A 25,335-nucleotide genomic window follows, 5' to 3' on the forward strand; every position below is an offset into this window, starting at 1 on the left:
ATATTTAACTTTAAATTGCAGAAAAACCAAGTCCACCACCCAAGCTCGGTGTCAGTGATGTCACAAAAGACAGTGTCTCACTTTCCTGGCTTAAACCAGAACATGATGGAGGTAGCAGAATTACAAATTATCTAATTGAGGCCCTTGAGAAAGGACAGGAGAAGTGGATAAAGTGTGGTTCCACCAAATCAACTCACTTTGTTGTTTATGGATTGAGAGAGAATGCTGAGTACTACTTCAGAGTACAGGCTGAAAACCATGCTGGACTTAGCGATCCCAAGGACATGGTTTTGCCAGTGCTTGTAAAGGATCAACTAGGTAAGTTATTAGGAATTTATGTGCACACAAAATTTGTGATTGCTTTTTAATGATGTTCTGTACATTTTTTATTTATATAAAATTGTTATTCTTTAATCAACAGAGGCACCTGAGATTAACATGAAGGACTTCCAACACAACACTGCCTATGTTAAGGCAGGTTCAAATCTAAAGATTGAGATCCCTCTTACTGGTAAACCATTACCAAAAGTATCACTTTCTAAGGATGGACAGGTATTAAAATCAACCATGAGATTCAACTCTGATGTGACGACCGACTCCCTTATCATTACTTTGCGCGAAAGTGTTGCTTTGGATGCAGGCAGATATGATATCACAGCCTCAAACTCCAGTGGAACCACAAAGTCCTTTGTGAATATTGTGGTCCTCGACAGACCAAGCCCACCAGTTGGCCCTGTTGAAATGTGTGACGTCAAAGAAGACAGTTTAAGTCTGAAATGGTTGCCTCCCAACTATGATGGTGGTAGTCCAATCACCAACTATATTGTTCTCAAACGTGAGACCACTACTGCAAACTGGATAGAAGTCTCATCTGCTGTTGCAAGATGCACAATCAAGATCATGAAGCTGATTACAGGAGTTGAGTACCAGTTCAGGATCAGGGCTGAGAATCGCTTTGGCATCAGTGACCACATTGATTCACCAACTGTTGCTGTCAGTCTTCCATACAGTAAGTAAACTTTTTCTCTACCTCAACAAATCGGTCAATACAAATGTATTTATACTTACAAAACCTATCGCAATTCTTTATAGCAATTCCATCGGAACCTTCACAACCATGGGTATCAGCTGTAACAAAGGAGAGTGTTACTGTTAACTGGAAGGAGCCATCGTCTGATGGTGGGAGCAATGTCTTTGGGTACCATCTTCAGATGAAAAACAGCAACAGCATCCTTTGGCAGAAAGTTAATAAAACTCTTATCCGTGCTACACACTTCAAAGTATCTAGCGTGAGCTCTGGGCTCATCTATGAATTCAAAGTTGCAGCTGAAAATGCTGCTGGTATTGGTCCAGTCAGCAAGCCTTCAGATCCTGTGCTTGCAATTGATGCTTGTGGTAAGCAGTTAGTTGCATGTAAATTAATTACTCCATGTACTTAATCAGCATTAATACATCTTATTTACTTTTTTAATACAAGATATACATTCAAAATGAACTAAAAATCACTTTTGTTTTTCCCCTCAGAACCTCCAAACAACCTTAAAGTCACTGATATCACAAAGAGTTCAATTAGTCTTGCCTGGCAGAAACCCTCATATGAAGGAGGAAGCAAAATTACTGGATATATAATTGAAAGAAAAGATTCTCCAAAAGGCAGATGGTCGAAAGTTAATTTGACAAATGTTTCTGACACAATGTTCACAGTATCAGGCTTGACTCAGAATGAATCTTATGAGTTCAGAGTCATGGCTAAGAATGCAATTGGCTCCATTAGTAAACCATCAACAACTGTTGGACCAGTCACATGTGTAGACACATATGGTGCACCTGAAATTGAACTTCCACAAGAATATCTTGATGTTGTCAAATATAAAGCTGGAGCTACAATTGATCTTAAAGTTGGTGTTATTGCTAAACCTCAACCAACAATTGAATGGTACAAAGATGGAAAGGAGCTTGAGCCTGGAGCTCAGTTAACCATCTCCAGCACCACCGATTCAGCATGCATCTCAGTCAGGGATGCAACACGTTTGAATACTGGAACGTATGAACTCAAGATCAAGAATTCATTAGGCTCAGCATACTGTGCTATCAGAGTACTTGTCCAAGGTATGTTGCAAAGTTTACTGCTAAAGTATTTAAATAACAATTCTTAATATTAATACATTCACAAATCTATAAGAGCTGGGTTCAGAAATTAGTTTTTATTTTACTCATTACTGGGACATTAATGCAAACACTAATCAAAATGCAAACATGCAATAATGTAAACAACAACTTTTCTGTGATTTTATAAGGTTTATATGACATATTAATGAAATAAGTTTATATTGTTGATAATTGAATTCCAAATTCACCTAGCCTACTTTGACACCCCTTAAATAACCTTATAATAATTTACTCCTTAATTAATGTGCTCTGTTTTTGTTTACTTTCATCAGACAAACCAGGACCTCCTGGAGAGATACAGTTCAAGAAAATCACAGCAGATACTATGACAATCATGTGGGATCCTCCAGCTGATGAAGGTGGTGCAATGGTGACACACTACATTGTAGAGAAACGTGAGACAAGCAGAATTATGTGGTCCATAATCTCAGAAAAGATGGAAGACTGCATTGTCACTGTCCAAAGGCTTATTAAGGGCAACGAATATATATTCCGTGTTCGTGGTGTAAACAAATATGGAGTTGGAGATCCTTTGGAATCTAGACCAGTTATTGCACAGAATTCCTTTGGTAAGAAGTTGTTCTAGTAATCTTTCATCTTCACTTTGTGATATAGTATTAATGCTTTGTTTTACACACAGTTCCTCCGAGTCGTCCCTCTAAACCTCAAGTTACAATGATTACCAAGTCAACAATGACCGTGGTATGGGAAAGACCAAGTATGGATGGTGGCAGCGATATTGATGGATATTACTTAGAAAAACGGGAAATCAAGAGTCTACAGTGGTTCAAGGTTATTAAAGATCAAATTCGTGATACAAGACAAAAAGTCAGCAACCTCATAGATGGAAATGATTATCAGTATCGTGTCTGTGCAATCAATAAAGCTGGAGCAGGCCCATATTCTGAAGCATCAAACTTCTACAAAGCTTGTGACCCTATTGGTAAGTGTTTGTGTAACTTTATATTTATATATGTGGTATTTTAACCAGCTTATGTCATTTATTGTTTTGGATATTATTGTTTTAGATCCACCAAGTGAGCCAACAAAACTTAAAGTTGTTGATTCAACAAAAACATCCATTACCCTGGGGTGGGTAAAGCCTGTCTACAATGGTGGCAGTGAAATCACAAGCTACATTGTTGAGCAGAGAATGGTTGATGAGACAGAATGGGTCACTATAAGCTCTAAAGGTGAAGTGAGGACAACTGAGTTTGTAGTATCCCATTTAAAACCTGGAGTGTACTATTTCTTCCGTGTCTCAGCTGTTAACTGTGTTGGAGCCGGACGTCCAATTGAGATGATACAGTCTGTGCAAGCCAAAGATATACTGGGTTTGTAATTTTTGTCTTTCTAAACCATTAAAATATTGTTGGTATTATGAACTTGATCAAATATTTTACTCTCTATTTTTTTTTACAGAGGAGGCTGATGTTGATCTTGACATCTCAATGTCAACTCAGTACGTAGCAAGGGCTGGTAGAGATGTGAACATTGTCATTCCTCTTAAGGGTAGACCTGCTCCAAATGTAACATGGAGAAAGGGGGAGAAGAACATTAGTGGCGACACAAGATACACCATCAAAAACACAGAATATTCAACTACACTTATCATCCCGAAAGTCACAAGAGATGATTCCGGCAAATATCTTCTTGAGATTGAAAATGGAGTCGGAGAACCAAAAACAATTACAGTGTCTGTTAAAGTATTGGATACACCATCAGCTTGCAATAAACTAATTGTGAAAAATGTGACACGAGGTAAACTCACTCTGAGCTGGGAACCACCTTTAATTGATGGTGGCTCTCCAATCACAAATTACATTGTTGAGAAAAAGGATGCTAAATTAAAGGCCTTCACTTCTGTGACAAATGAATGTGCCAATACAACATTTAAGGTTGAAGGCCTGGCTGACAAAATTTCCTATTTCTTCCGTGTTTCTGCGGAAAATGAATACGGTGTTGGTGATCCTTGTGAGACTGCACATCCTGTCAGAGCAACGGAAACACCAGGTCATGTTAAAGATCTTTTGGTGGCTGACTCATCTAATACATCTGTAACTTTGGCATGGACAAAGCCTGATCACGATGGTGGCAGCCACATTTCTGAGTACATTGTTGAGATGAAAGAAGAAGAAGAAGAAACTTGGAGCCTTGGTGGCACATGCAGACGTTGCCAGTTTGAAGTTACACATCTTAAAGAACTCTCAGAAGTTTTCTTCCGAGTATTTGCCAAAAATGAGAAGGGTCTCAGTGACTTCTCTCAAATTGGACCGATCACTGTAATGGACTCTGTTATACCACCTGAGGCTTACTTTACTGACTGTCCAAGTGGGGTAATAAGTGTTCGCATCGGACAAAATGCGAATATTGATTTGCCGTACAAAGGTAAACCCAAGCCAACTATTCAGTGGGTGAAAGATGATGAGTTACTCAAGGAAAGTGAACAAGTTCGTTTCAGGCAAACAGAGAACAAAGCAAGTCTAATGATAAGAAATGCCAGAAAGGAAAATGCAGGAAAATACACCATGGTCCTTGATAACAAACTTCATGTGACTTTCTATGACATCAGAGTAATTACACTTGGACCACCATCTGTGCCTGTAGGCCCAATCCGTTTTGATGAAATTAAAGCCCAGAGTATTATCATTTCATGGGATGAACCCCGGGAAGATGGTGGAGGAGAAATTACTTGCTATAGTGTCGAAAAGCGAGAGACATCCCAAATAGCATGGAAAATGGTTTGCTCCAGTGTGGTAAGGACCACATTCAAGATACCAAATTTGGTTAAGGGTACTGAATACCAATTTAGAGTGCGTGCCGAGAACAAATATGGCGTAAGCGATCCTCTCAACTCATCAGATGTGGTTGCTCAACACCAGTATAAGCCACCAGGTCCACCGGGTAAACCATTGGTATACAACATAACAAGTGATGGCATGACGGTTCAGTGGGATGCCCCAAGCTTTGATGGTGGTTCACCAGTTACTGGATACCATCTTGAGAAAAAAGACAGGAACAGCTTATTGTGGACAAAAGTAAATACCAATGTTATCTCTGGAAAAGAATACAGAGCCATTGGACTTATTGAAGGGCTGGAGTATTCATTCAGAGTTTATGCCGAAAACAATGCAGGCATGAGTCCAGTCAGTGAGCAAAGCAAACACAAACTGGCAATTTCGCCTGTTGGTAAGTCATAGTTTTTCCTAGTTCTCATTTTACAGCTTAATCCTCATTCCAACTATTTTGTCAACACTTCTGGGTAATTATTCATGTCTTTTGTAAAAATCTATGTTTTAAGCTATCTTCTAATCATTTTCAGATCCTCCTGGCACACCTAATTGCATTGATGTTACAAGAGATTCTGTAACACTTCAGTGGGAACCACCTAAACGAGACGGAGGCAGCAAGATTGTGGCATACAGTGTTGAAAGACGTCAGGGAAGAGGGCGTTGGTTAAGATGCAATTTCATTGATGTCAGTGAATGTCAGTTTACAGTAACAAGCCTTGCGGCAGGTGACCGCTTTGAATTTAGGGTAATTGCCAGGAATGCTGTTGGAACAGTTAGTCCACCTTCTCAGTCATCTGGCTACATCATGACCAGGGATGAAAGTGGTAAGCACATACAAATAAATGTTTATACATTTAATGATGTATTTTATATATATTTTATGTAACATATGGTTTTAAAAAAGCTGCATCTAAAAATCTATTTTTTTCCAGTGATTCCTGAGATTGTGTTTGAAGCTGAGAAGACCCTAACTATCAAGGCAGGAGAAAACATTAAACTCAACTGCACTATAAGTGGACGTCCTGTACCTCAAGTGACATGGTATAAAGATGGAAAGGAATTTGACAAGATGTTGGTTGACATCACCACGGTTATTGGAGGAAGCTCACTTTTCATCAGAGATGCTGACCGCAATGATCGTGGTATTTACACAGTTGAGGCAAAGAACAGTTCAGGCACAACAAAAGTAGATATACTTGTCAGAGTACAAGGTATGTTCTGAAAAATATTATATTTCATTTTTATGAAATAAATTAAATAAAAATGTTGCTTATTGGAAAGATGCCAATATTTCTAATGCTTGTGATTCAGATACCCCTGGACCACCTGAGGGCCCACTGCGCTTCACCAATATTTCTGCCGAGAAAGCAAGTCTTTGGTGGAGCCCACCTGATAATGATGGCTGTGCACCTATTACTCATTATGTCATTGAGAAGCGTGAGACTTCCAGAATTTCATGGGCGCTTGTAACATCCAAGTGTGAAGCCTGCTCTTTTAATGCCACTAAACTGATTAAAGACAATGAATATCAGTTCCGGGTGTCAGCTGTCAATAAATTTGGCGTGGGCAAGCCACTGGAGTCTGATCCATTCATTGCAAAAATACAGTACAGTGAGTAAAAAGTGGTTGTTCTTAATAATTTACTAATACTGCATAGGTAATCTTTAATCTTAAACATTATTTTTTTATTTCTCACAGCGGTACCAGATGCTCCTGGGACACCTGACTGCACACATGTGACAGGAAACAGTATTACACTATGCTGGACAAGACCAAGACATGATGGTGGAAATGAGATCAAGCAGTACATTCTTGAAAGGCGGGAGAAGAAGAGCTTAAGATGGGTGAAGGTTTCATCAAAAAGACCAATAACTGAGCTTAGGCATAGAGCTACAAATCTTACAGAAGGAAATGAATATGAATTCCGTGTTCTGGCTGAAAACGGTGCTGGAATTGGACCTGCAAGTGGAACGTCCAGATTGTTCAAGTGCAGAGAGCCAACAAGTGCACCCAGTGCTCCAACTGTTGTGAAGGTCACTGACTCCACCAAGACATCTGTAACCCTGGAATGGACCAAGCCTGTGTTTGATGGTGGTTTGGAAATCATTGGTTACATTATTGAGATGTGCAAGGCAAGCCTTGAGGAATGGCACAGAGTCAATAACCAGACTTGTGTCAATACCAAATACACAGTAACAGATTTAGAACCTGGTGAGGAGTATAGATTCCGTGTGTGCGCAGTCAATGGTGCTGGAAAGGGAGAAACCTCTGAGACAAAGAATATAGTGCAAGCTGTTGATCGTCTGACATCACCAGAAATAGAAATTGATTCAGACTTCAAACAGACACATGTTGTGAGGAATGGTGGAACAGTCACCCTTCATATTCCATTCCGTGGCAAACCAGCCCCCCTTGCCACTTGGACAAAAGCAGATGGAGAGCTTGGTGTAATGGTAGATATAAATACCACAGAAACTTACAGCACTTTGACCATTGAAAATTGTACTAGGTATGATGCTGGCAAGTATACACTCTCTCTTGAAAACAACAGTGGTCGTAAATCTATTACATTAACAGTGAAAGTACTGGACACACCTGGACCACCAGGTCCTCTCACATTCAAGGATGTGACAAGAGGCGCTCTCACCCTCATGTGGGATGCACCTTCCAATGATGGAGGTGCTCGTATCCATCACTACATTGTTGAGAAGCGAGAAGCAAGTCGCTTGACTTGGCAAGAGGTTAGTGAAAAGTGCACACGACAAATCCTGAGAGTGGTCAACCTTGCTGCAGGCACACCATACCTCTTTAGAGTTATTGCAGAAAATCAGTATGGCAAAGGTGAACCATTTGAAATGACAGAACCTGTTATAGCCACAGAAGAGCCTGCACCTCCCAAGCGATTGGATATCATTGATACTACATCCTCAACAGCCACCTTAGTATGGATGCAGCCTGAGCATGATGGTGGAAGTCGCATTACTGGGTACATTGTTGAGACTAGAAAGAAAGGCACTGCCCATTGGCTTGTTGGTGGTCAAACAAAATCTTTGAAAATGGTTCTTGAAGGCTTGGTTGAGAACACAGAATATGAGTTCCGTGTCAAAGCCCAGAATGATGCTGGTGTTAGTCACCCACGAGATGCACTAGCCTCTGTTATTATAAAAGAACCCCGTATAGAGCCAACAGCAGATCTCAGCGGCATTGAGCTCATCACCTGCAAAACTGGAAATGCCTTTACCATTGATATTCCAATCAGTGGCAGACCAGTCCCCAAGGTAACATGGAAACTTGAAGAGATGAAACTCAAAGAAACAGATAGAGTATCAATTAAGACCTCAAAAGACCGAACCACTTTACTTGTTAAGGATGCAAAGAGAGGTGACAGTGGAAAATATTATCTTACTCTTGAGAATGCGGCAGGATCAAAGACATTCACTGTTGCCGTCATTGTCATCGGAAGACCAAGCCAACCAACTGGACCTGTTGAAATTTCAGGAATCTCATCAGAATCTTGTGTACTAACTTGGGCAGAACCTGCAGATGATGGTGGAACAGACATCACCAATTATATTGTTGAGAAACGTGAATCTGGAGCCACCACATGGCAGGTTGTGAATTCAAGTGTGAAACGCACCACTATTAAAGTAACTCATCTGACCAAGTACATGGAGTATACTTTTAGAGTCTGTGCTGAAAACAAGTTTGGTGTTAGCAAGCCTATCGAATCTCAAGCTATTGTTGCTGAGCATCCATTTGGTGAGTATATTTTGTATTATATAAACTTCTAATTGGTTGATAAAACACACACAATACTAATATTTTTTTTTTTTTCTGTTTTTAGTCTCACCAAGCCCACCAACTCGCCCAGATGTAGTTTTAGTGTCTGCTAATGCAATTACTATTCGTTGGGATGTGCCATATTATGATGGTGGAAGCCAAGTAACTGGATACTGGATTGAGAAGAAGGAACGTAATACCATACTGTGGGTGAGGGAAAACAAGATTCCTTGCCTTGATTGTCAATTCAAGGTCTCCAATCTTATTGAAGGCCTTGAGTACCAGTTCAGAGTATATGCAATGAACATTGCTGGTCTAAGTAAAGCCAGTGAAGCATCAAGGCCAGTACTTGCTCTAAATCCAGTTGGTACGTTTTTTTTCTTTCTTGCCATTATGCATATTTACGATTGATTTAATTAATTACTAGATATTTATAAAGTGATTTTTGTCTGCATTTTTAGATCCACCTGGCAAACCAGAGGTTTATGATATAACCAAGACCTCAGTGTCTATTAGATGGTCTGTGCCATTCAACGACGGTGGCAGTAAGATTGTTGGATATGTTGTTGAACGCAAAGCTTCCACTGAGGATGATGAAGCTCGCTGGTTAAAGTGCAACTACACTACTATCACAGAAAACTTCTTCACTATTACATCACTTAGTGAGGGAGAAACGTATGAATTCCGTGTTATTGCCAGAAATTGTGCTGGAGTCCACAGCATGCCATCTGAGTCGACAGGACCCATAATATGCAAAGATGAATATAGTAAGATATTTTCTTAAATGTTGTATAAATAAACAGTGGGAAGAATTTTTTATATTATGCATATGTTTTAATGCACATTTTATCCTAATTTATTAGCACCACCAAAGGCTGAGCTGGACAAACTTGTGGGTGAGACGATCACTATTAGAGCAGGAGCAGACATTGTTCTTGATGCTGCAGTCGGTGGAAAACCAGAGCCCAAGGTTTTCTGGTCCAAGGGTGATAAGGAGCTGGAATCTGGAGAGAAATATTCACTTACGTACACCAGTACAAGAGCAATAGCAATAGTTAAATCGTGTGATAGAAATGATACTGGAAAATACATCCTCACTGTGAAAAATGCTAGTGGAATCAAAACAGCTGCTGTCAATGTTAAAGTCCTTGGTAAGCACTTATTAAATTATACATGATTGTTTTATTGAAAATTTGTCATTTTCTGCAAATTTCATTATAATATTTTTTACACCTTAGACACGCCTGGACCACCTGAGGATGCAATCATAATTAGCAGAGTCACAGAAGAGAAATGTACAGTTTCCTGGAAGATTCCTCTGGAGGATGGTGGAGATTCTGTTTCTCACTATATTGTTGAGAGGCGTGAGACCAGCAGACTCAACTGGGTTGTGATGGAAACTGAATGCAAAACTCTGTCTTGTGTCAGCACAAAACTGATCAAAAACAATGAGTACATTTTCCGGGTCAGAGGTGTAAATAAGTACGGGCCTGGTGTACCCTTAGAGTCTGAACCAGTTATTGCAAGAAATGCATACAGTGAGTATAATTACTTGTAAATGTTCATTATTATTATTATTATTATTTCTATAAAAATATGATTGATTTATGGCAACACATGCAAAGTCTTGAGACTTTTTCAATTTACATTATAGCTGTACCAACACCTCCGGGGGCACCAGAGATCACTGCTATTGGAAAAGAACATGTCATTATTGAATGGCTTAAGCCAGAGAGTGATGGCGGTAGTGAAATAAAAAGCTACCTTGTGGATAAACGTGAGAAGAGCAGTGTTAGATGGACAAGAGTGAACAAAACCTACACAATTTATGATACACGCCTCAAGATCACTGGTCTTCTTGAGGGTAGTGATTATCAGTTCCGTGTTGCAGCTGCCAATGCTGCTGGAACCAGTCTTCCAAGTGAGGCATCCTCATATGCCCACTGCAGGGAGCCAACATGTGAGTACTAATAACATGAATTTGTCCTGTTTGGATGTATTTCATATAGCAAATAATTATTTTAGTTGTCAATAACATCCACTCTGTGCTCTTAATTTTACAGATACCCCAGCTCCACCATCAGTTCCTCGTATTATAGATACCACAAAGCACAGTATTAGTATAACATGGACACGACCAATGTATGATGGCGGATCTGATGTTACGGGCTATGTTGTTGAGATTCTGGAGGAGGGAACGGAGCAGTGGTACAGAGCCACCCAAAAATTGCTGATCAGTACTAAGTACACTGTAACTGGTCTGACAAGTACCAAAAAATACCGCTTTAGGGTGGCTGCTGTAAATGCAATGGGCACTGGGGAATTTAGTGAAGGGAGTGTTGAGTCTTCACCTTCTGAGAGAGTTGGTAGGTCATTTTAAAGTTTCACAGCATTCATTATGGTCATATTCACTCAGTTTAACATGCCGTTACTGAATGGAATATTTCACTTATTTTTCCAGAAATACCTGATATTGAACTACCTGACGACTTGAAGAAAACTGTTTGCATCAGAGCTGGAAACACTTTACGCCTTCGTGTTACTACAACTGGCAGACCTGCACCAGTTATTACCTGGAGAAAGACTGGAATTGACTTACAGGCTCGTGGCTTCATAGACACTACGGAAAATTCTACAACTTTAATAGTGGAGAAAGTACATCGCTATGATGCTGGAAAATACACAATTGAAGCCGAAAATCCATCTGGCAAGAAAGCAGTTACCATTCTTGTTAAGGTTTATGGTGAGTAAAGATTAGTAAAAACTATCAATAATAATTATAAATACATTAGCAACAATAACTTTACATAACCTTTAAATCTTAACATTGTAAACTTACTAAATGAAAAAAAAAATGTTTTCTAGATACTCCTGGTCCATGTGGTGCAGTATATGTTAAGGATTACACAAAAGAGTCTGTTGTTATTACCTGGGAAGTGCCAACTATTGATGGAGGTGCTCCCATCAGTAACTACATAATTGAGAAGCGTGAATCTTCAATGAAATCCTACAAAACTGTAACAACAGAATGTAAGAAGACGCTATACAGAATAACCCAGCTGGAGGAAGGCACACAATACTTCTTTAGAGTATTGCCTGAGAATATATATGGTATTGGAGAACCTTGTGAAATTAGTGAACCAGTTCTTGTTTGTGAAGTTCCATCCGTTCCCCAAGATCTGTATGTTATTGACATCACAAAGTCTACAGTCAGTCTTGGATGGGAAAAACCACTTCATGATGGTGGTAGCAGAATTAGTGGCTATATCATTGAAGCCTGCAAAGCTGGAACTGACCGCTGGTTGGATGTTGCAAATGTGAAATCAACTGTGCTTCAGCACACAATCGTGTCACTAAATGAAAATGAGCAATATCTCTTTAGAATCAAAGCTGAAAATAGCAGAGGTGTCAGTGAGCCAAGAGATATTATGACACCTGTGACAATAAAAGAACAAAAAGGTATTATATTGTCAGCAAAAGCAAACAAAAATAAACACTTTATATTTTTCTTTACTTGTTCATATGTGTATATCAAACTGTTATTCCTGTTTGTATTACAGTCATGCCCAGGATTGATTTGACTGGCATCCCTCAAAAGATTGTCAATGTGCCAGCTGGTAAGCCAATTATACTTAACATTCCCATCAAAGGTAGACCTGCACCAGTCTGTTCTTGGTTCTTTGGTGGAGTCAAGATGAAGGACACGCTCGACCGCATCAAGATTGAAACAACTGCTAAATTCACCAATCTGTCAGTCCGTGAAACCACAATTAATGACACTGGTGACTACACTCTTAAAGTAAAGAATGACGTAGGAACCGCAACTGAAGTCATCAAAGTTATCATTCTTGGTAAGAAACATTTTACTTCTCCATAAAGGTTTTATGTTGCCAAAGTACATGTAAATTGACCAAGTGTATTTCTATCCTAGATAAACCTGGAGTACCTGTGGGTCCTTTGAGAATTGATGAAGTGGATGCCACATCTGTTACCTGTAGCTGGGAACCACCAATGAAGGATGGAGGTGCAAATGTCAGTGGCTATGTTGTTGAGCAACGTGATGCTCATCGACCTGGATGGTTGCCTGTCTCTGAATCTGTCACAAGACCTACATTCAAGTTTACTAGACTTACAGAGGGAACTGAATATGTATTCCGTGTAGCTGCAACGAATCGCTTCGGCATAGGCAGTTTCTTGCAGTCGGAAGTTGTTGAGTGCAAGAGTGCCAAAAGTAAGTTATTTCCCCCTGATATCCATTTTCTGTGTTTTTTAGTAAGAAGCAAATAATTAAATTAATCTTTTACCTTTGTGCAGCGGTACCTGGAGCACCCAGCACACCTGAAATACTGGATGTGTCTCATGATGGAATGACTCTCACTTGGAGACCACCTGAGCATGATGGTGGTTCGTCTGTGGCCGGCTATATTATTGACCGCAAAGAGGTTGGATCAGACAGATGGGTTAGAATAAATAAAAATCCAGTGACAATGACAAGATACCGAGCCACAGGACTTATGGAGGGTCTTGAATATGAGTATAGAGTGACAGCCATCAACTCTAGAGGTGCTGGAAAACCAAGTGAAAATTCTAAAGCAGCTATTGCAATGGATCCTATCGGTATGTACCAACATGACCTTGTAAAAGGACAAAAATATGAATTTATAGAACATTTAAAAAGATATCACACTGTGGTATTAAATACTCAGTATGTTAAAATTTCCTCCTATACAGAACCTCCTGGTATTCCACTGAATCCAAGAGTAACAGATACCACAAGAACATCAGTTTCAATTGCTTGGTCTCCTCCAGAGGATGAAGGAGGTGCAGCTGTTACTGGTTATCTCATAGAGATGCAGAAGGTTGACCAGGTTGAATGGACCAAATGCAACACAACACCAACAAAGATCTGTGAATATACATTGACACATTTGCCCCAGGGCGCTGAATACAGGTTCCGTGTGATGGCATGCAATCCTGGTGGAGCAGGTGAACCAGCTGAGATTCCAAGGGTGGTCAAAGTTACAGAAATGCTTGGTAAGTAATAAAATCATATATAAAAATAAATATTTATATAATTTGTGATTGAATGTATGTGATAGTACACAGATGTGCTGTAGCAGCTTGTTACTTTGGTTTCAGAATATCCTGATTATGAGCTGGACACAACGTACCAGGAGGGCTATGTTGTCAGACAAGGTGGTGTCATCAGGCTCTCTGTGCCCATCAAGGGCAAACCTTACCCAACATGCAAGTGGACAAAGGATGGCCGTGACATTTCTCACAGGGCTATGATTGCCACCAGTGATGAACGCACTGAGCTTGTAATCAAGGAAGCCCACAGAGATGACACTGGCACATATGACCTTGTGCTGGAGAACAAATGTGGCAAAAAGGCTGTGTATATTAAAGTTAAAGTTATTGGGCGTCCTGATCCACCTGAGGGTCCTCTTGAATTTGATGATATTCAAGCACGTTCAGTAAGAGTAAGCTGGAGACCACCTTCAGAGGATGGAGGTTCTGATATTCTTGGTTACGTTGTGGAGAGGCGAGAGGTGCCTAAAGCAGCTTGGTATACAGTGGACTCACGTGTGGTTGACACATCACTGGTGGTCAAGGGACTGAAGGAAAATGTTGAATACCACTTCAAGGTTACGGCAGAGAACCAGTTTGGCATTAGCAGATCCTTAAAATCTGATGAATCTGTTACCCCGAAGACTCCTCTTTGTAAGCATTATTTTTCTTGTAATATTTATCTTGCATATAACTTTAAATAACACACCATTATGTTAGATATGCATATATGTAATATTTTATTATCTATTTGTTTTTGATAAAGGTCCACCAGAACCTTCCAGCTTCCCTCCAGAAATCATGGATGTTACAAAGACCACAATTGGCCTGTCTTGGTCAAGACCAAAGGATGACGGTGGATCTCGTGTCACTGGATACTATGTTGAGAGAAGAGAAACTTCCACTGAGAAGTGGGTGCGTCATAACAAGACTCATATCACAACAACAATGTATACTCTTACTGGTCTCATCCCTGATGCAGAGTACCAGTTCCGTGTGGTTGCTCAGAATGATATTGGTCTGAGTGAGCCAGGACCTGTATCGGAGTCAGTTGTATGCAAAGATCCATTTGGTAAGTAACACCCCTCTCCATCCCCTTAAAAACAAGCTAATAATTCATTCAATGAAGAAAAGGTTAAACATATTTGCTTTATTTATGTAATCCATCTTCTATTTTAACAGATAAACCAGGCCAACCTGGTGAGATTGACATAATCTCTATAGCCAAGGACTGCATAACCATTCATTGGCTACGTCCTGAATCAGATGGTGGAAAAGAAATCTTTGGGTACTGGATTGAATATAGGCAGTCAGGTGAAAGTGCCTGGAAGAAATGCAACAAAGAGCGTTCAAAGGACAGACAGTTTACCATGGGCGGTCTTATGGAGGCTACAGAATATGAATTCCGAGTGTTTGCAGAAAATGAAACTGGATTGAGTAGACCAAGAAGAACTGCCATGGGAATTAAAACCAAACTGAGTGGTAAGTTAATAAAATGTCTTTTTAAGTGTATTTCTGAATCAAACATTCACAATTTATGCTTGATAATTAAAATGTAAACAATTTTCTGCAGTTGGGGAAGCTCCATGCCTAAAGGAGGAGATGAAAGACACCACCACCAAACTTGGAGAGTCTGGAACATTGATGTGCCAGATTATTGGAAGGCCTCTTCCTGAAATCAAGTGGTACAGATATGGAAAGGAACTAATCCAAAGCCGAAAATACAAGATGAGCTCTGATGGCCGAAACCACTCTTTAACAGTATCAACAGATGAACAAGAAGATGAAGGCCTGTATACATGCAGAGCCATCAATGAGGCAGGTGAAATTGAGACCAGTGGCAAGCTCCGGTTGGAGGCTGGACCACAATTCCACCCTGGATTCCCATTAAAGGAGAAATATTATGCAGGTTGTGGAACAAGCCTTCGTCTCCATGTTGTCTACATCGGTCGCCCTATTCCACAGATCATGTGGTTCTATGGAAAGAAGCCTCTGAAACCCTCTGAAAACATCATAATTGAAAACACAGAAAGCTACACCCACTTAGTTATCAGAAATGTCCAGCGTAAGACTAATGCTGGAAAATATAAGGTGCAAATGAGCAACAGATTTGGCACAGTGGACACTGTCCTCCGTGTTGAAATCCAAGGTAAACATTTAAGTGTAGGCCAAATACTGAACTGTCATATGTAAATATGTTTATGTCTGAACATATAAATAATAACAAAAATAACAAATACTTTATTCCCCTTCCCTTTTAGATAAACCTCTTATGCCTGAGGGACCAATAATTGTTGATGCTCTCTTGAAGAATTCTGTGATCATTAGCTGGAAACCACCAAAGGATGATGGTGGATCAATGATCACAAATTACATTGTAGAAAAACGTGAAGCAAAGGAGGGAGAGCAGTGGCATCTTGTATCATCAGCAATCTCTGGAACCTCATGCCGTGTTCCAAACCTCACTGAGAGTGCTGGATATTACTTCCGGGTCTCTGCACAGAATCAATTTGGCATCAGTGAATCACTTGAGATTCCTTCTGTTGTCATTATTAAGAGTCCATTCGGTAAGTTTCATTGTTTTAAGCATTAGCATTTGAAATAATGGCCTAAACTGCAGTGTACATTCATGTGACAGAATCTATTTAAATACTGAACACACACACACAAACACACATATTCTGGTTTCCATGTTTTGTGGGGACATTTCATTTCAGAAGAAATGTAATATTATAATATTAAGTTTCTTCTTTTTTTCTTTATTTCTTAAAAACAATGCAACAGAGAAACCTGGAGTCCCACAACAGCCTGTTGTTACTTCTGTGACAAAGGATTCATGTGTCGTTTCTTGGAAACCCCCAGCCAGCGATGGAGGGGCTCAAATTAAGAACTACTTCCTTGAGAAAAGAGAAAAGAAACAGAACAAATGGATTTCTGTTACAACAGAAGAGATTCATGAGACATCGTACTCTGTTGAAGGCCTTCTTGAAGGTTTTGAATATGAATTCCGTGTAAAATGTGAAAATATTGGTGGAGAAAGTGACTGGAGTGAGATTTCAGAACCAGTCATTCCAAAATCAGATACAGCTCTGCGTGCTCCATTCTTCAAGGAGGAATTGAGAGACATGTGTGTCAAATATAGGGCAAATGCAACCTTTGTCACTAAAGTTATTGGACATCCCAAGCCAACAGTTAAATGGTACAAAAACGGTAAAGAAATTTTACCTGATGGAGAAAAAGTAAAGGTTCAAGAATTCAAGGGAGGCTACTTCCAACTTGTTATCAGCAATGCTGATGAGAATGATGCAGCTGTTTACCAAATTAGAGCTACTAACCAGCTTGGATCAATTTCTACAACTGTGGCACTAGAGGTTGAGGGTAAGTGTTTCTGATTGTTTTGTGTTAATAACAAAATATTTATGTAAACTGTATACTTGCATTCATAATCCAATTGAAATTTAATTTTACTTAAATTTTGTCTTTTTTCTAGTACCTGCCAAGATTCACCTGCCATTACACCTCCAAGGCATGGGAGCTGTTCACGCCATTCGTGGTGAGGTGGTTTCCATCAAGATTCCAATTAGTGGCAAACCTGATCCTGTCATCACATGGCAAAAGGGACAAGAGATGATTAATAATACAGCTTATCATCAAGTAATTATCACAAGATCATTCACTTCCTTAGTTTTCCTAAAGGGAGTGGAAAGGAAGGATTCTGGCTACTACATAATTTGTGCCAAAAATCGATTTGGTGTTGATAAGCAGACAATTGAACTTGATGTTGCGGATGTCCCCGATCCTCCCAAGGCTATTAAAGTTAGCGATATTGGCAGAGATTCAATCACCCTCACTTGGACTCCTGGAAATGATGGTGGAAGTGACATTTTCAATTATATTATTGAAAAGTGCCCTTCAACTGGTGACAGATGGATTCGTGTAGCTCAAACATCAGAGTGCCAGTACACCATGGTGAGCCTCTTTGGCAAAACAAAATATCAGTTCCGTGTGATTGCAGAGAACAAATTTGGCTTGAGTGGTCCCTCTGCACCAACTGACCCAGTCACAATAAAAGAAGACAAGTTAGCAATTAGAAACTATGATGAAGAAGTGGATGAAGCAAGAGAGGTTACAAAGGAGGAGGCACCACATTCTAAAGTAAAAAATATGTCATCTCTGTACACTATCTCTGAGGAGCTTGCACGTAATGGACAGTTTGGCATTGTCCATCGCTGTGTTGAAATTAGCTCTAAGAAGACATTCATGGCGAAATTCATCAAGGTTAAAGGTGCTGATCGAGAGCTGGTTGCAAGAGAAATTGAGACACTCAATATTGCAAGACACAAAAACATCATTTATCTTCATGAATCATTTGATAGCCTGGAAGAATATGTCCTGATCTATGAATTCATGTCTGGTTTAGACATCTTTGAGCGCCTTGGTACAAACTTTGACCTCACAGAACAAGAAATTGTTCGGTATATGAGACAAGTTTGCGGAGCTCTGAAATTCTTGCACAGTCACAACTATTGTCATTTCGATATCAGGCCTGATAATATTGTGTACTCCACTAGGAAGAGCAGTACCATCAAGATCATTGAGATGGGTCAGGCTAGATTACTCACCCCTGGAGACAACATCAGAGTTCAGTTCACTGCACCCGAGTACTGTGCACCTGAAATTCACAGCAGTGATTTTGTGACCACTGCCACTGACATGTGGTCTGTAGGTGTTCTTGCATATGTTCTCCTTAGTGGACTTAATCCATTTGCTGCTGAATCAAGCCTGAAAATGATTGAGCACATTACAAATGCAGAGTATGTGTTTGATAGTGAAGCCTTTAAAGAAACCAGTCTTGAGGCTATGGACTTTGTTGACAGGCTGCTGACTAAAGACCGCAAACTGCGTATGACAGCCTCTGAAGCTTTGGAGCATCCTTGGCTTAAGATGAAACTGGAATACGTTAGTTCAAAGGTCATCAAGACTTTGAGACACAGACGATACTACCAAACACTGGTGAAAAGGGAATGGAGCACAGTTACTTCATCAGCACGTGTTGCCTATGGTGGTGGCTACAGAAACCAGAGAAATGTTTCAATTGGTAGGGTCAAAGTTGCACATCCTGAACAAGGCCTGAGAGCAGGTCCAGTCATGCATGGCTGTGCTGAAGAGGGTGGCCACGTCAGATTTGTGTGCTACATTGAGAATTATGACCGAAACACTGAAGTGACCTGGTACTTTGGTTCTCGCAAACTGACAGCAAGCCATAAATATGAAATCAACTATGCTAATGGAGTTGCTAGCATCTATGTTAAAGACATTGAAGAATCTGATGATGGACTATACAGATGCAAGATTGTCAGTGAAGACAGAGAAGACAATGCTTATGCTGAGCTGTTTGTTGAGACTGTCAGGTCCTATCGTGAATACTATCTGGGACGCACACTGAAGAAACCAAAGCGTAGAATTGACAAAACCAAACTGTTGCAGAGGCCACCTGAGTTTACTTTGCCATTGTACAACCGTACAGCATACATTGGTGAAGATGTTCGCTTTGGAGTCACCATAACAGTCCACCCAGAGCCAAGTGTTACATGGTTGAAGGCTGGGCACAGAATCAAACCAGATCCTACTAAATACACATTTATAAGCGATAAGGGTCTTTATCAGCTGATGATTCACAACGTTGAGCTTAGTGATGACGCTGAATACACTGTTGTGGCAAACAACAAGTTTGGTGAGGACAGCTGCAAGGCACGGCTCACTGTTACTCCACACAAGGTTGCTGAAGACACCATGAGACCAATGTTCAAACGTCTCTTAGCCAATATTGAGTGTGTCGAGGGACAGAGTGTCCGATTTGACCTGAGAGTATCAGGAACTCCGACACCAACGCTTACATGGGAGAAAAATGGCAAACCTCTTGAGTTCAGACCTCAAGTTGAAGTTGTTGAAGAGGATGTAGATTATTATGTTCTACATATTAGAGAAACCCTAATAGAGGATGCAGGCACATACAGAGTCACTGCAACAAACACGGCTGGATCAGCAAGTTGTCAAGCTATTCTCAAGGTTGAACGCCTAACATACACAAGGAGAGAGTATAAGAGTGAGGAAGAGAGGCAGACATATGTACGAAGCCAAATAGAAAAGACTCTGAAATTGGCAGAACATTTCTCCAAAGCTGAAGTTATTGCACTCAATCCTGTAGCACAAGAAGCTTTAAAAGAAGCTGCTGAATTATATAAGCCTGCAGTGAGCACCAAGAATGTGCAGGGTGAGTTTGACATTTCTGAGAAAGATGAAGAAATAAAGAAAATGATACGTGAAGAAAAGCAGATACGCATGCCTTATGAAATCCCAGAGGTTCGTGCACATGATCCATCTGTCCTCAGTGAAGATAAGGTAATCAAACACTTTGTGGCCTTATCTGATATGAAATGGTACAGGAAGCTTCGGGACCAGTTTGAGATTTCTGAGCGCATGGAAAGAATTGTTCAAAAGAGACAGAGGCGTATTAGGCTTTCTAGATGGGAACAATTCTATGTTGTGCCACTGCCTAGAATAACTGATCAATACAGACCAAGGTGGCGCATTCCCAAATTTACACTAGATGATTTAGAGATCGTTCGACCAGCAAGACGATCGCCATCTCCTGAGTCAGTCGTGTCCTTCAAACAGAGAAGGCGTTCACTTGGAGACCTCTCAGATGAGGAGTTCCTCGAGTCTGTTGAGGACTACACAGCACTGAGAAGAACTGAAATGGAAAGACAGGAGCTTGAAGATGAACTTGAACTTGGCTTCTCTGCTTCCCCACCCAGTGGAAGCCCTGTCCGCTTTGAGTTGTCTGCACTGCGTCGTGCATCACCAAGACCAGTTCAGAAAGCTGAAGTAAGACACAAGGAAGAGCACATCAAATATGTGACAACAACAGAGCAAGCTCGAGGCTCTCCACCTCCAATTTCACATTTCTTGAGGAGGAGGAGATCCTTGTCTCCATCATACATTGAACTAATGCGTCCTGTCTCTGAACTCATCAGACAACCTCGAGCACGTGTCTCAACAGAGGTTGAAGGTGAAATCATTGAAAGGAGATCACCTACCCCTGAGAGGACACGTCCTCGTTCTCCGAGTCCTGTATCCACCGAGAGGAGATCTTCCAGATCCTCCTCTAGATTTGAAAGATCTGCTAGATTTGACATCATGTCTAGATATGAAGCAAGAAAAGCTGCCCTTAAATCAGAGCGCAAGTACCAGGTTGTGACACAGGAACCCTTCAGTCTTGACCATGCTCCTCGTATCACAGTAAGAATGCGTTCTCACCGTGTACCGTGTGGTCAAAATACTAAATTTACTTTGAATGTTCAATCCAAGCCAGATGCTGAAATACAGTGGTTCCATAATGGACAGCTAATACAAGAATGCAGCAAATACCAATTCACAAACATGAGTGGAGTCCTGTCTCTCCAGATTAATGACTGTCAGGACGAGGATAGTGGAACGTATCGTGCCTTCTGCACAAACTCAAAGGGTGAGGCATCAGACTATGGAACCCTGGATGTTTCTGGAGGAGCATTTACAACATACTCCTCAAGACGTAAAGACCAAGAGGTCATAACGCCATTTGTACCTGATATTACAAAGACAGATTATTATCATGTATCATCATTTAGGGCGTCCTCTGCCTCAGAGACTCACTTGGAGATCAAAGAAAGTAAAACAAAACTAACAGAGACACATGAAGTATCTGCCTCTGAAAAGTATGCATCTGCTGAATACTTATCATCAGCTTCATATTCGTCCTCTGAAAGATTTACATCAACTGAAAAACATGTCTCATCATCTGCAGCAATGGTAAAAGAGTCAGCAGCATCTGTAGTGTCAAAGAAATCTAAAGCTACAGTTTCAGCCAAAATACTCACAAAACCTCAGTCTTTAACTGTATCTAAGGGAGACTCTGCACGATTTGTATGTGATATTGATGGCGAGCCAGCACCAAGTGTCACATGGATGCATCAGGGAAGAACAATCGTCTCATCACACCGTGTACATGTGACAACAACACAGTACAAGTCTATATTTGAAATTTCCTCAGTCGAGTATTCAGATGAAGGCAGCTATACTGTAGTTGTGGAAAATTTTGAAGGAAAGCAAGAGGCAAGGTTTACTTTGACAATTCACAAGCCAGTACCTAAGGAGAAAGTGAAAACACCATTACCTTCAGTGAAGTCACCAGAACCTTCTGTTAAAACTCCTGCACCTACTGTGGCATCTCCATCGCCATCAATTAAGTCTCCAGAGCCTTCTGTGAAATCTCCTGCACCTTCAGTTAAATCTCCAGAGCCTTCTGTGAAATCTCCAGTGCCATCAGTTAAATCTCCAGAACCTTCTGTGAAATCTCCAGAGCCTACTGTGAAATCTCCTGCACCATCAGTTAAATCTCCCGAGCCTTCTGTAAAATCTCCTGTGCCATCAGTTAAATCTCCAGAGCCCAAAATTAAATCACCAGAACCCACTGGTGTAAAGTCTCCTGAACCCCGAATTAAGTCACCGGAAGGCGTTAAATCACCACTTAGAGTAAAGTCACCGGAGCCAGCCACCTCCATCCAGAGAGTGAAGTCTCCACCTCCCATCAAATCTCCTGAACCAACCACTGCTCAACGAGTAAAGTCTCCAACAGCTGTGAAATCTCCTGAGCCAATAACCTCACCCCCCAGGGTAAAATCTCCACCTCCTGTTAAGTCTCCGGAACCAGTTACCTCCCCTCTGAGAGTAAAATCCCCTACAGGAATTAAGTCTCCTGAACCTCAGAGAGCCAAATCTCCACCAACAGTCAAATCTCCTGAGCCACCTAAAAGAGTTAAATCTCCACTTACAGTGAAATCACCACCAAAAATCATTCAGCAACTCAAAGCCGAAGCTTTTGAAGACAAAATTAAGATGGTCTGTGTAGCTGAGAGCTCTGTCACAGAAGTTGTGTGGTACAAGGATGGCAAAAAATTAACTCAAAGTAGTCGTTACCAGATTCAAACATCTGCTGATGGAACTTGCTGTTTCTATATTTCTGATGTTACTGAGAGAGACCAAGGCGAATACTCCTGTGAAATTATAGGTGAAAGTGGAGCAGTGTCAAGATCATCATTTTCTTTTGTTGGTCAACTGTTTCAAGCCATCTACAAAAAAATAACACTGTTTGTGTCTACGCACAAGGCTGTTCAAGGTAAATTTCGTTTTGGGTATTTGGATATCAAATAATCTGTTGATGAATTGACTTAACTTTTCAACACTGCAATAATGTCTTTTTCCTTGATTCTTTTTTTTAGAATCTGTGTCTACCCAAATACGTGGCGGGGCTGAAATGTTACTTAAGAGAGAGAGTGCCGCCGTTAGCAGCATGCAGGAAAGTTTCTCTTCAAAATCCATCCAGATGGAGAGCGCAATGCAAGAATCATCCTTCAGCAAGTCTGCAATGGCTGAGATGAAATTTGAATCTATGTCAATGTCTAGCAAGTCCTCTATGACGTCTGAATATGCTATGAGCACGAGCAGTGTAATGTCAAGTCACTCACACGCTGAGGGATCTTCAATGAGAGGATTCCTGCACAGTTCACAAGGTGTGGATCACAAGGAAAACTCTGCATTTGGTTTGCAAGCTTAAAAGACTCATCTTTATCATAAATATTAGTGTTTGTTTATTAAGAAATTATGCTTCCTAATATGAATAAATATATTTTCTGTCATGTATATTTCATAGGCTTAGCTCCAAGAATTGAAGCTCTTCCCGAAGATATCAGCATCGAAACTGGAAAGGTTATAACGGTAGCCTGTGCTTTCTCCGGAGAGCCAACACCTCGTATCGAGTGGTCACGGGGCGGAAGGACACTGCCTAGTGCGGAAGAGAGCAGCAGGTTCCATATTGAGACCACAGAAGACCTGACCACGCTCATCATCACTGGTGTGAAAGAGAGCGATGCTGGAACATACACACTCAGACTTTCTAATGAGCATGGATCTGACACAGCAACTGTTACAATCAGCATTCGATCAAAGTAAAAGCGATAACCTTAATTTTTACCCCCTTCCCTCAATAAGCGACGTTTTTTTTGTATTTATTAATGAACAGAAAAAATCTTGATAAGTACCTGTAAATATAAACTATTTTTATACCATACTTGACATCAATTTATGCCAAAAAGTCTAAAGTTATTATAGAATGTGTCATATTGGATACTTATGACTTCGGATTTTTGATCCATTTTTCTGTGACGTGTACATAATGTATATAGCCGAATTTAACGGTTATGAAAAATGTATGAATTGTTATTTATAACAATATTAACTGAAACAAATGAAACTTAATGTTTATCAGGAGAAAGTTTCACATGGAACGAATACCCTGTTAAACCTGAAACTAAACTCTGTGCCTCAACAGTAAGTTGAAGTCTTAAGATTGCCTCAACAGGTAGAGAGGCTCCCTGTTGATGTTACACTAAATCTGAGAGACAACGTCATACATGCACGTTTACACGTGCAGTGGTATTATTACCACACTCTTATGCATTGTTACTTGAACGTAAGACCTTGAGTGCTGTTTGCATACTACCCTCATGTAAGCAGGACGACTGGGTCTTGTGTTCAGACTGATTATGTCATATCACCATTTTAATGACATGCTCAAGGTGCGAGCGGCCTGCACTTTGAGCTAAAATGTTTAATGTGCTCTGTTTCTGGCAAGGGACTGCATGAATAAACTTTAAAAAAAATAACATCACCTGGCCACTAAAGAAAGTTTATCTTGTACTTCCTTGCAGAAGCAGAGCCTCCTCTCGGAGGTTTGCTTTGATGCATTGTGTTTGTGTGTTAGCTTAGAATTCACCTTGTCAGTTGTTGGGCAAGCAAGAAAGTGCGCCACAGCGACACCACCTGCTGTGCAATGGAGAAAACGGTTTAGTGTCTAAATGCCCTGCACTTTGGTTTGATTTTATGTAGAATTGTAGTATTATCTATATACGCAACCTCCTTGAGTATTAATGAATCAATAAAGCATGTTCTCAGCACAATAACTGTCTTGTCTCAGTGTGATATTTATTTATGGTGCAATGATTTAATTATTTTGATCTTCAAACACAATATTACTGCATAAGGATTACTACAGTGGTTGTATAGCTACATCAATATACAATGATATGTATAAACACAACGTTTCTGACAATCAGAAATAAAAACTACACAGAATACAAATAAGTAATACACTACTTTATCAAAGTTTTACAACACTTGACTGAAATGTTTCTAATGGTCTTAAAAATATTTTAATCTGAAGGCCCGTGCTTAAATGTTTGAAATTACTTTTGTAGACAAACTATAATTGGGGCAAAATATTAAGTTCTTTCATTAAAAACCTAAAATTATAAATAATATACTTATATATTAAATGATATATTTTCAATTTTTTTCTCAGTCGAACCTCCTTGACCTATCTCAGGGGGTACCTCACATAAATAATTTAGAAGATAGATAGATCTCA

The 25,335-nt window shown here is 40.2% G+C and overlaps 1 protein-coding gene across 9 annotated transcripts in view; it reads left to right on the forward strand.

Moving 5' to 3' along the window:
• The window catches only part of ttn.2 (titin, tandem duplicate 2), a 174,128-nt gene extending 149,257 nt beyond the window's left edge, over nucleotides 1-24,871 (forward strand). For all 9 annotated transcript variants that reach the window (XM_073812031.1, XM_065252143.1, XM_065252149.1 and 6 more), the window contains 33 exons: nucleotides 22-318; nucleotides 422-1,009; nucleotides 1,093-1,395; nucleotides 1,525-2,109; nucleotides 2,442-2,738; nucleotides 2,810-3,112; nucleotides 3,198-3,503; nucleotides 3,592-5,358; nucleotides 5,492-5,785; nucleotides 5,894-6,172; nucleotides 6,273-6,572; nucleotides 6,660-8,720; nucleotides 8,806-9,108; nucleotides 9,203-9,508; nucleotides 9,605-9,892; nucleotides 9,980-10,279; nucleotides 10,396-10,701; nucleotides 10,805-11,107; nucleotides 11,203-11,484; nucleotides 11,607-12,200; nucleotides 12,302-12,592; nucleotides 12,673-12,972; nucleotides 13,056-13,358; nucleotides 13,473-13,775; nucleotides 13,881-14,465; nucleotides 14,578-14,883; nucleotides 14,994-15,293; nucleotides 15,385-15,960; nucleotides 16,073-16,378; nucleotides 16,596-17,189; nucleotides 17,302-23,028; nucleotides 23,132-23,422; nucleotides 23,563-24,871. In XM_073812031.1, the coding sequence (XP_073668132.1) occupies nucleotides 22-318; nucleotides 422-1,009; nucleotides 1,093-1,395; nucleotides 1,525-2,109; nucleotides 2,442-2,738; nucleotides 2,810-3,112; nucleotides 3,198-3,503; nucleotides 3,592-5,358; nucleotides 5,492-5,785; nucleotides 5,894-6,172; nucleotides 6,273-6,572; nucleotides 6,660-8,720; nucleotides 8,806-9,108; nucleotides 9,203-9,508; nucleotides 9,605-9,892; nucleotides 9,980-10,279; nucleotides 10,396-10,701; nucleotides 10,805-11,107; nucleotides 11,203-11,484; nucleotides 11,607-12,200; nucleotides 12,302-12,592; nucleotides 12,673-12,972; nucleotides 13,056-13,358; nucleotides 13,473-13,775; nucleotides 13,881-14,465; nucleotides 14,578-14,883; nucleotides 14,994-15,293; nucleotides 15,385-15,960; nucleotides 16,073-16,378; nucleotides 16,596-17,189; nucleotides 17,302-23,028; nucleotides 23,132-23,422; nucleotides 23,563-23,861 (20,243 nt within the window). In that variant the 3' untranslated portion in view covers nucleotides 23,862-24,871. The remainder of the gene's footprint in view (nucleotides 1-21; nucleotides 319-421; nucleotides 1,010-1,092; nucleotides 1,396-1,524; nucleotides 2,110-2,441; nucleotides 2,739-2,809; nucleotides 3,113-3,197; nucleotides 3,504-3,591; nucleotides 5,359-5,491; nucleotides 5,786-5,893; nucleotides 6,173-6,272; nucleotides 6,573-6,659; nucleotides 8,721-8,805; nucleotides 9,109-9,202; nucleotides 9,509-9,604; nucleotides 9,893-9,979; nucleotides 10,280-10,395; nucleotides 10,702-10,804; nucleotides 11,108-11,202; nucleotides 11,485-11,606; nucleotides 12,201-12,301; nucleotides 12,593-12,672; nucleotides 12,973-13,055; nucleotides 13,359-13,472; nucleotides 13,776-13,880; nucleotides 14,466-14,577; nucleotides 14,884-14,993; nucleotides 15,294-15,384; nucleotides 15,961-16,072; nucleotides 16,379-16,595; nucleotides 17,190-17,301; nucleotides 23,029-23,131; nucleotides 23,423-23,562) is intronic.
• Nucleotides 24,872-25,335: the final 464 nt, after the last annotated feature.

Source organism: Paramisgurnus dabryanus, chromosome 15 (assembly GCF_030506205.2).
Source record: "Paramisgurnus dabryanus chromosome 15, PD_genome_1.1, whole genome shotgun sequence".
Classification (NCBI taxonomy): domain Eukaryota; kingdom Metazoa; phylum Chordata; class Actinopteri; order Cypriniformes; family Cobitidae; genus Paramisgurnus; species Paramisgurnus dabryanus.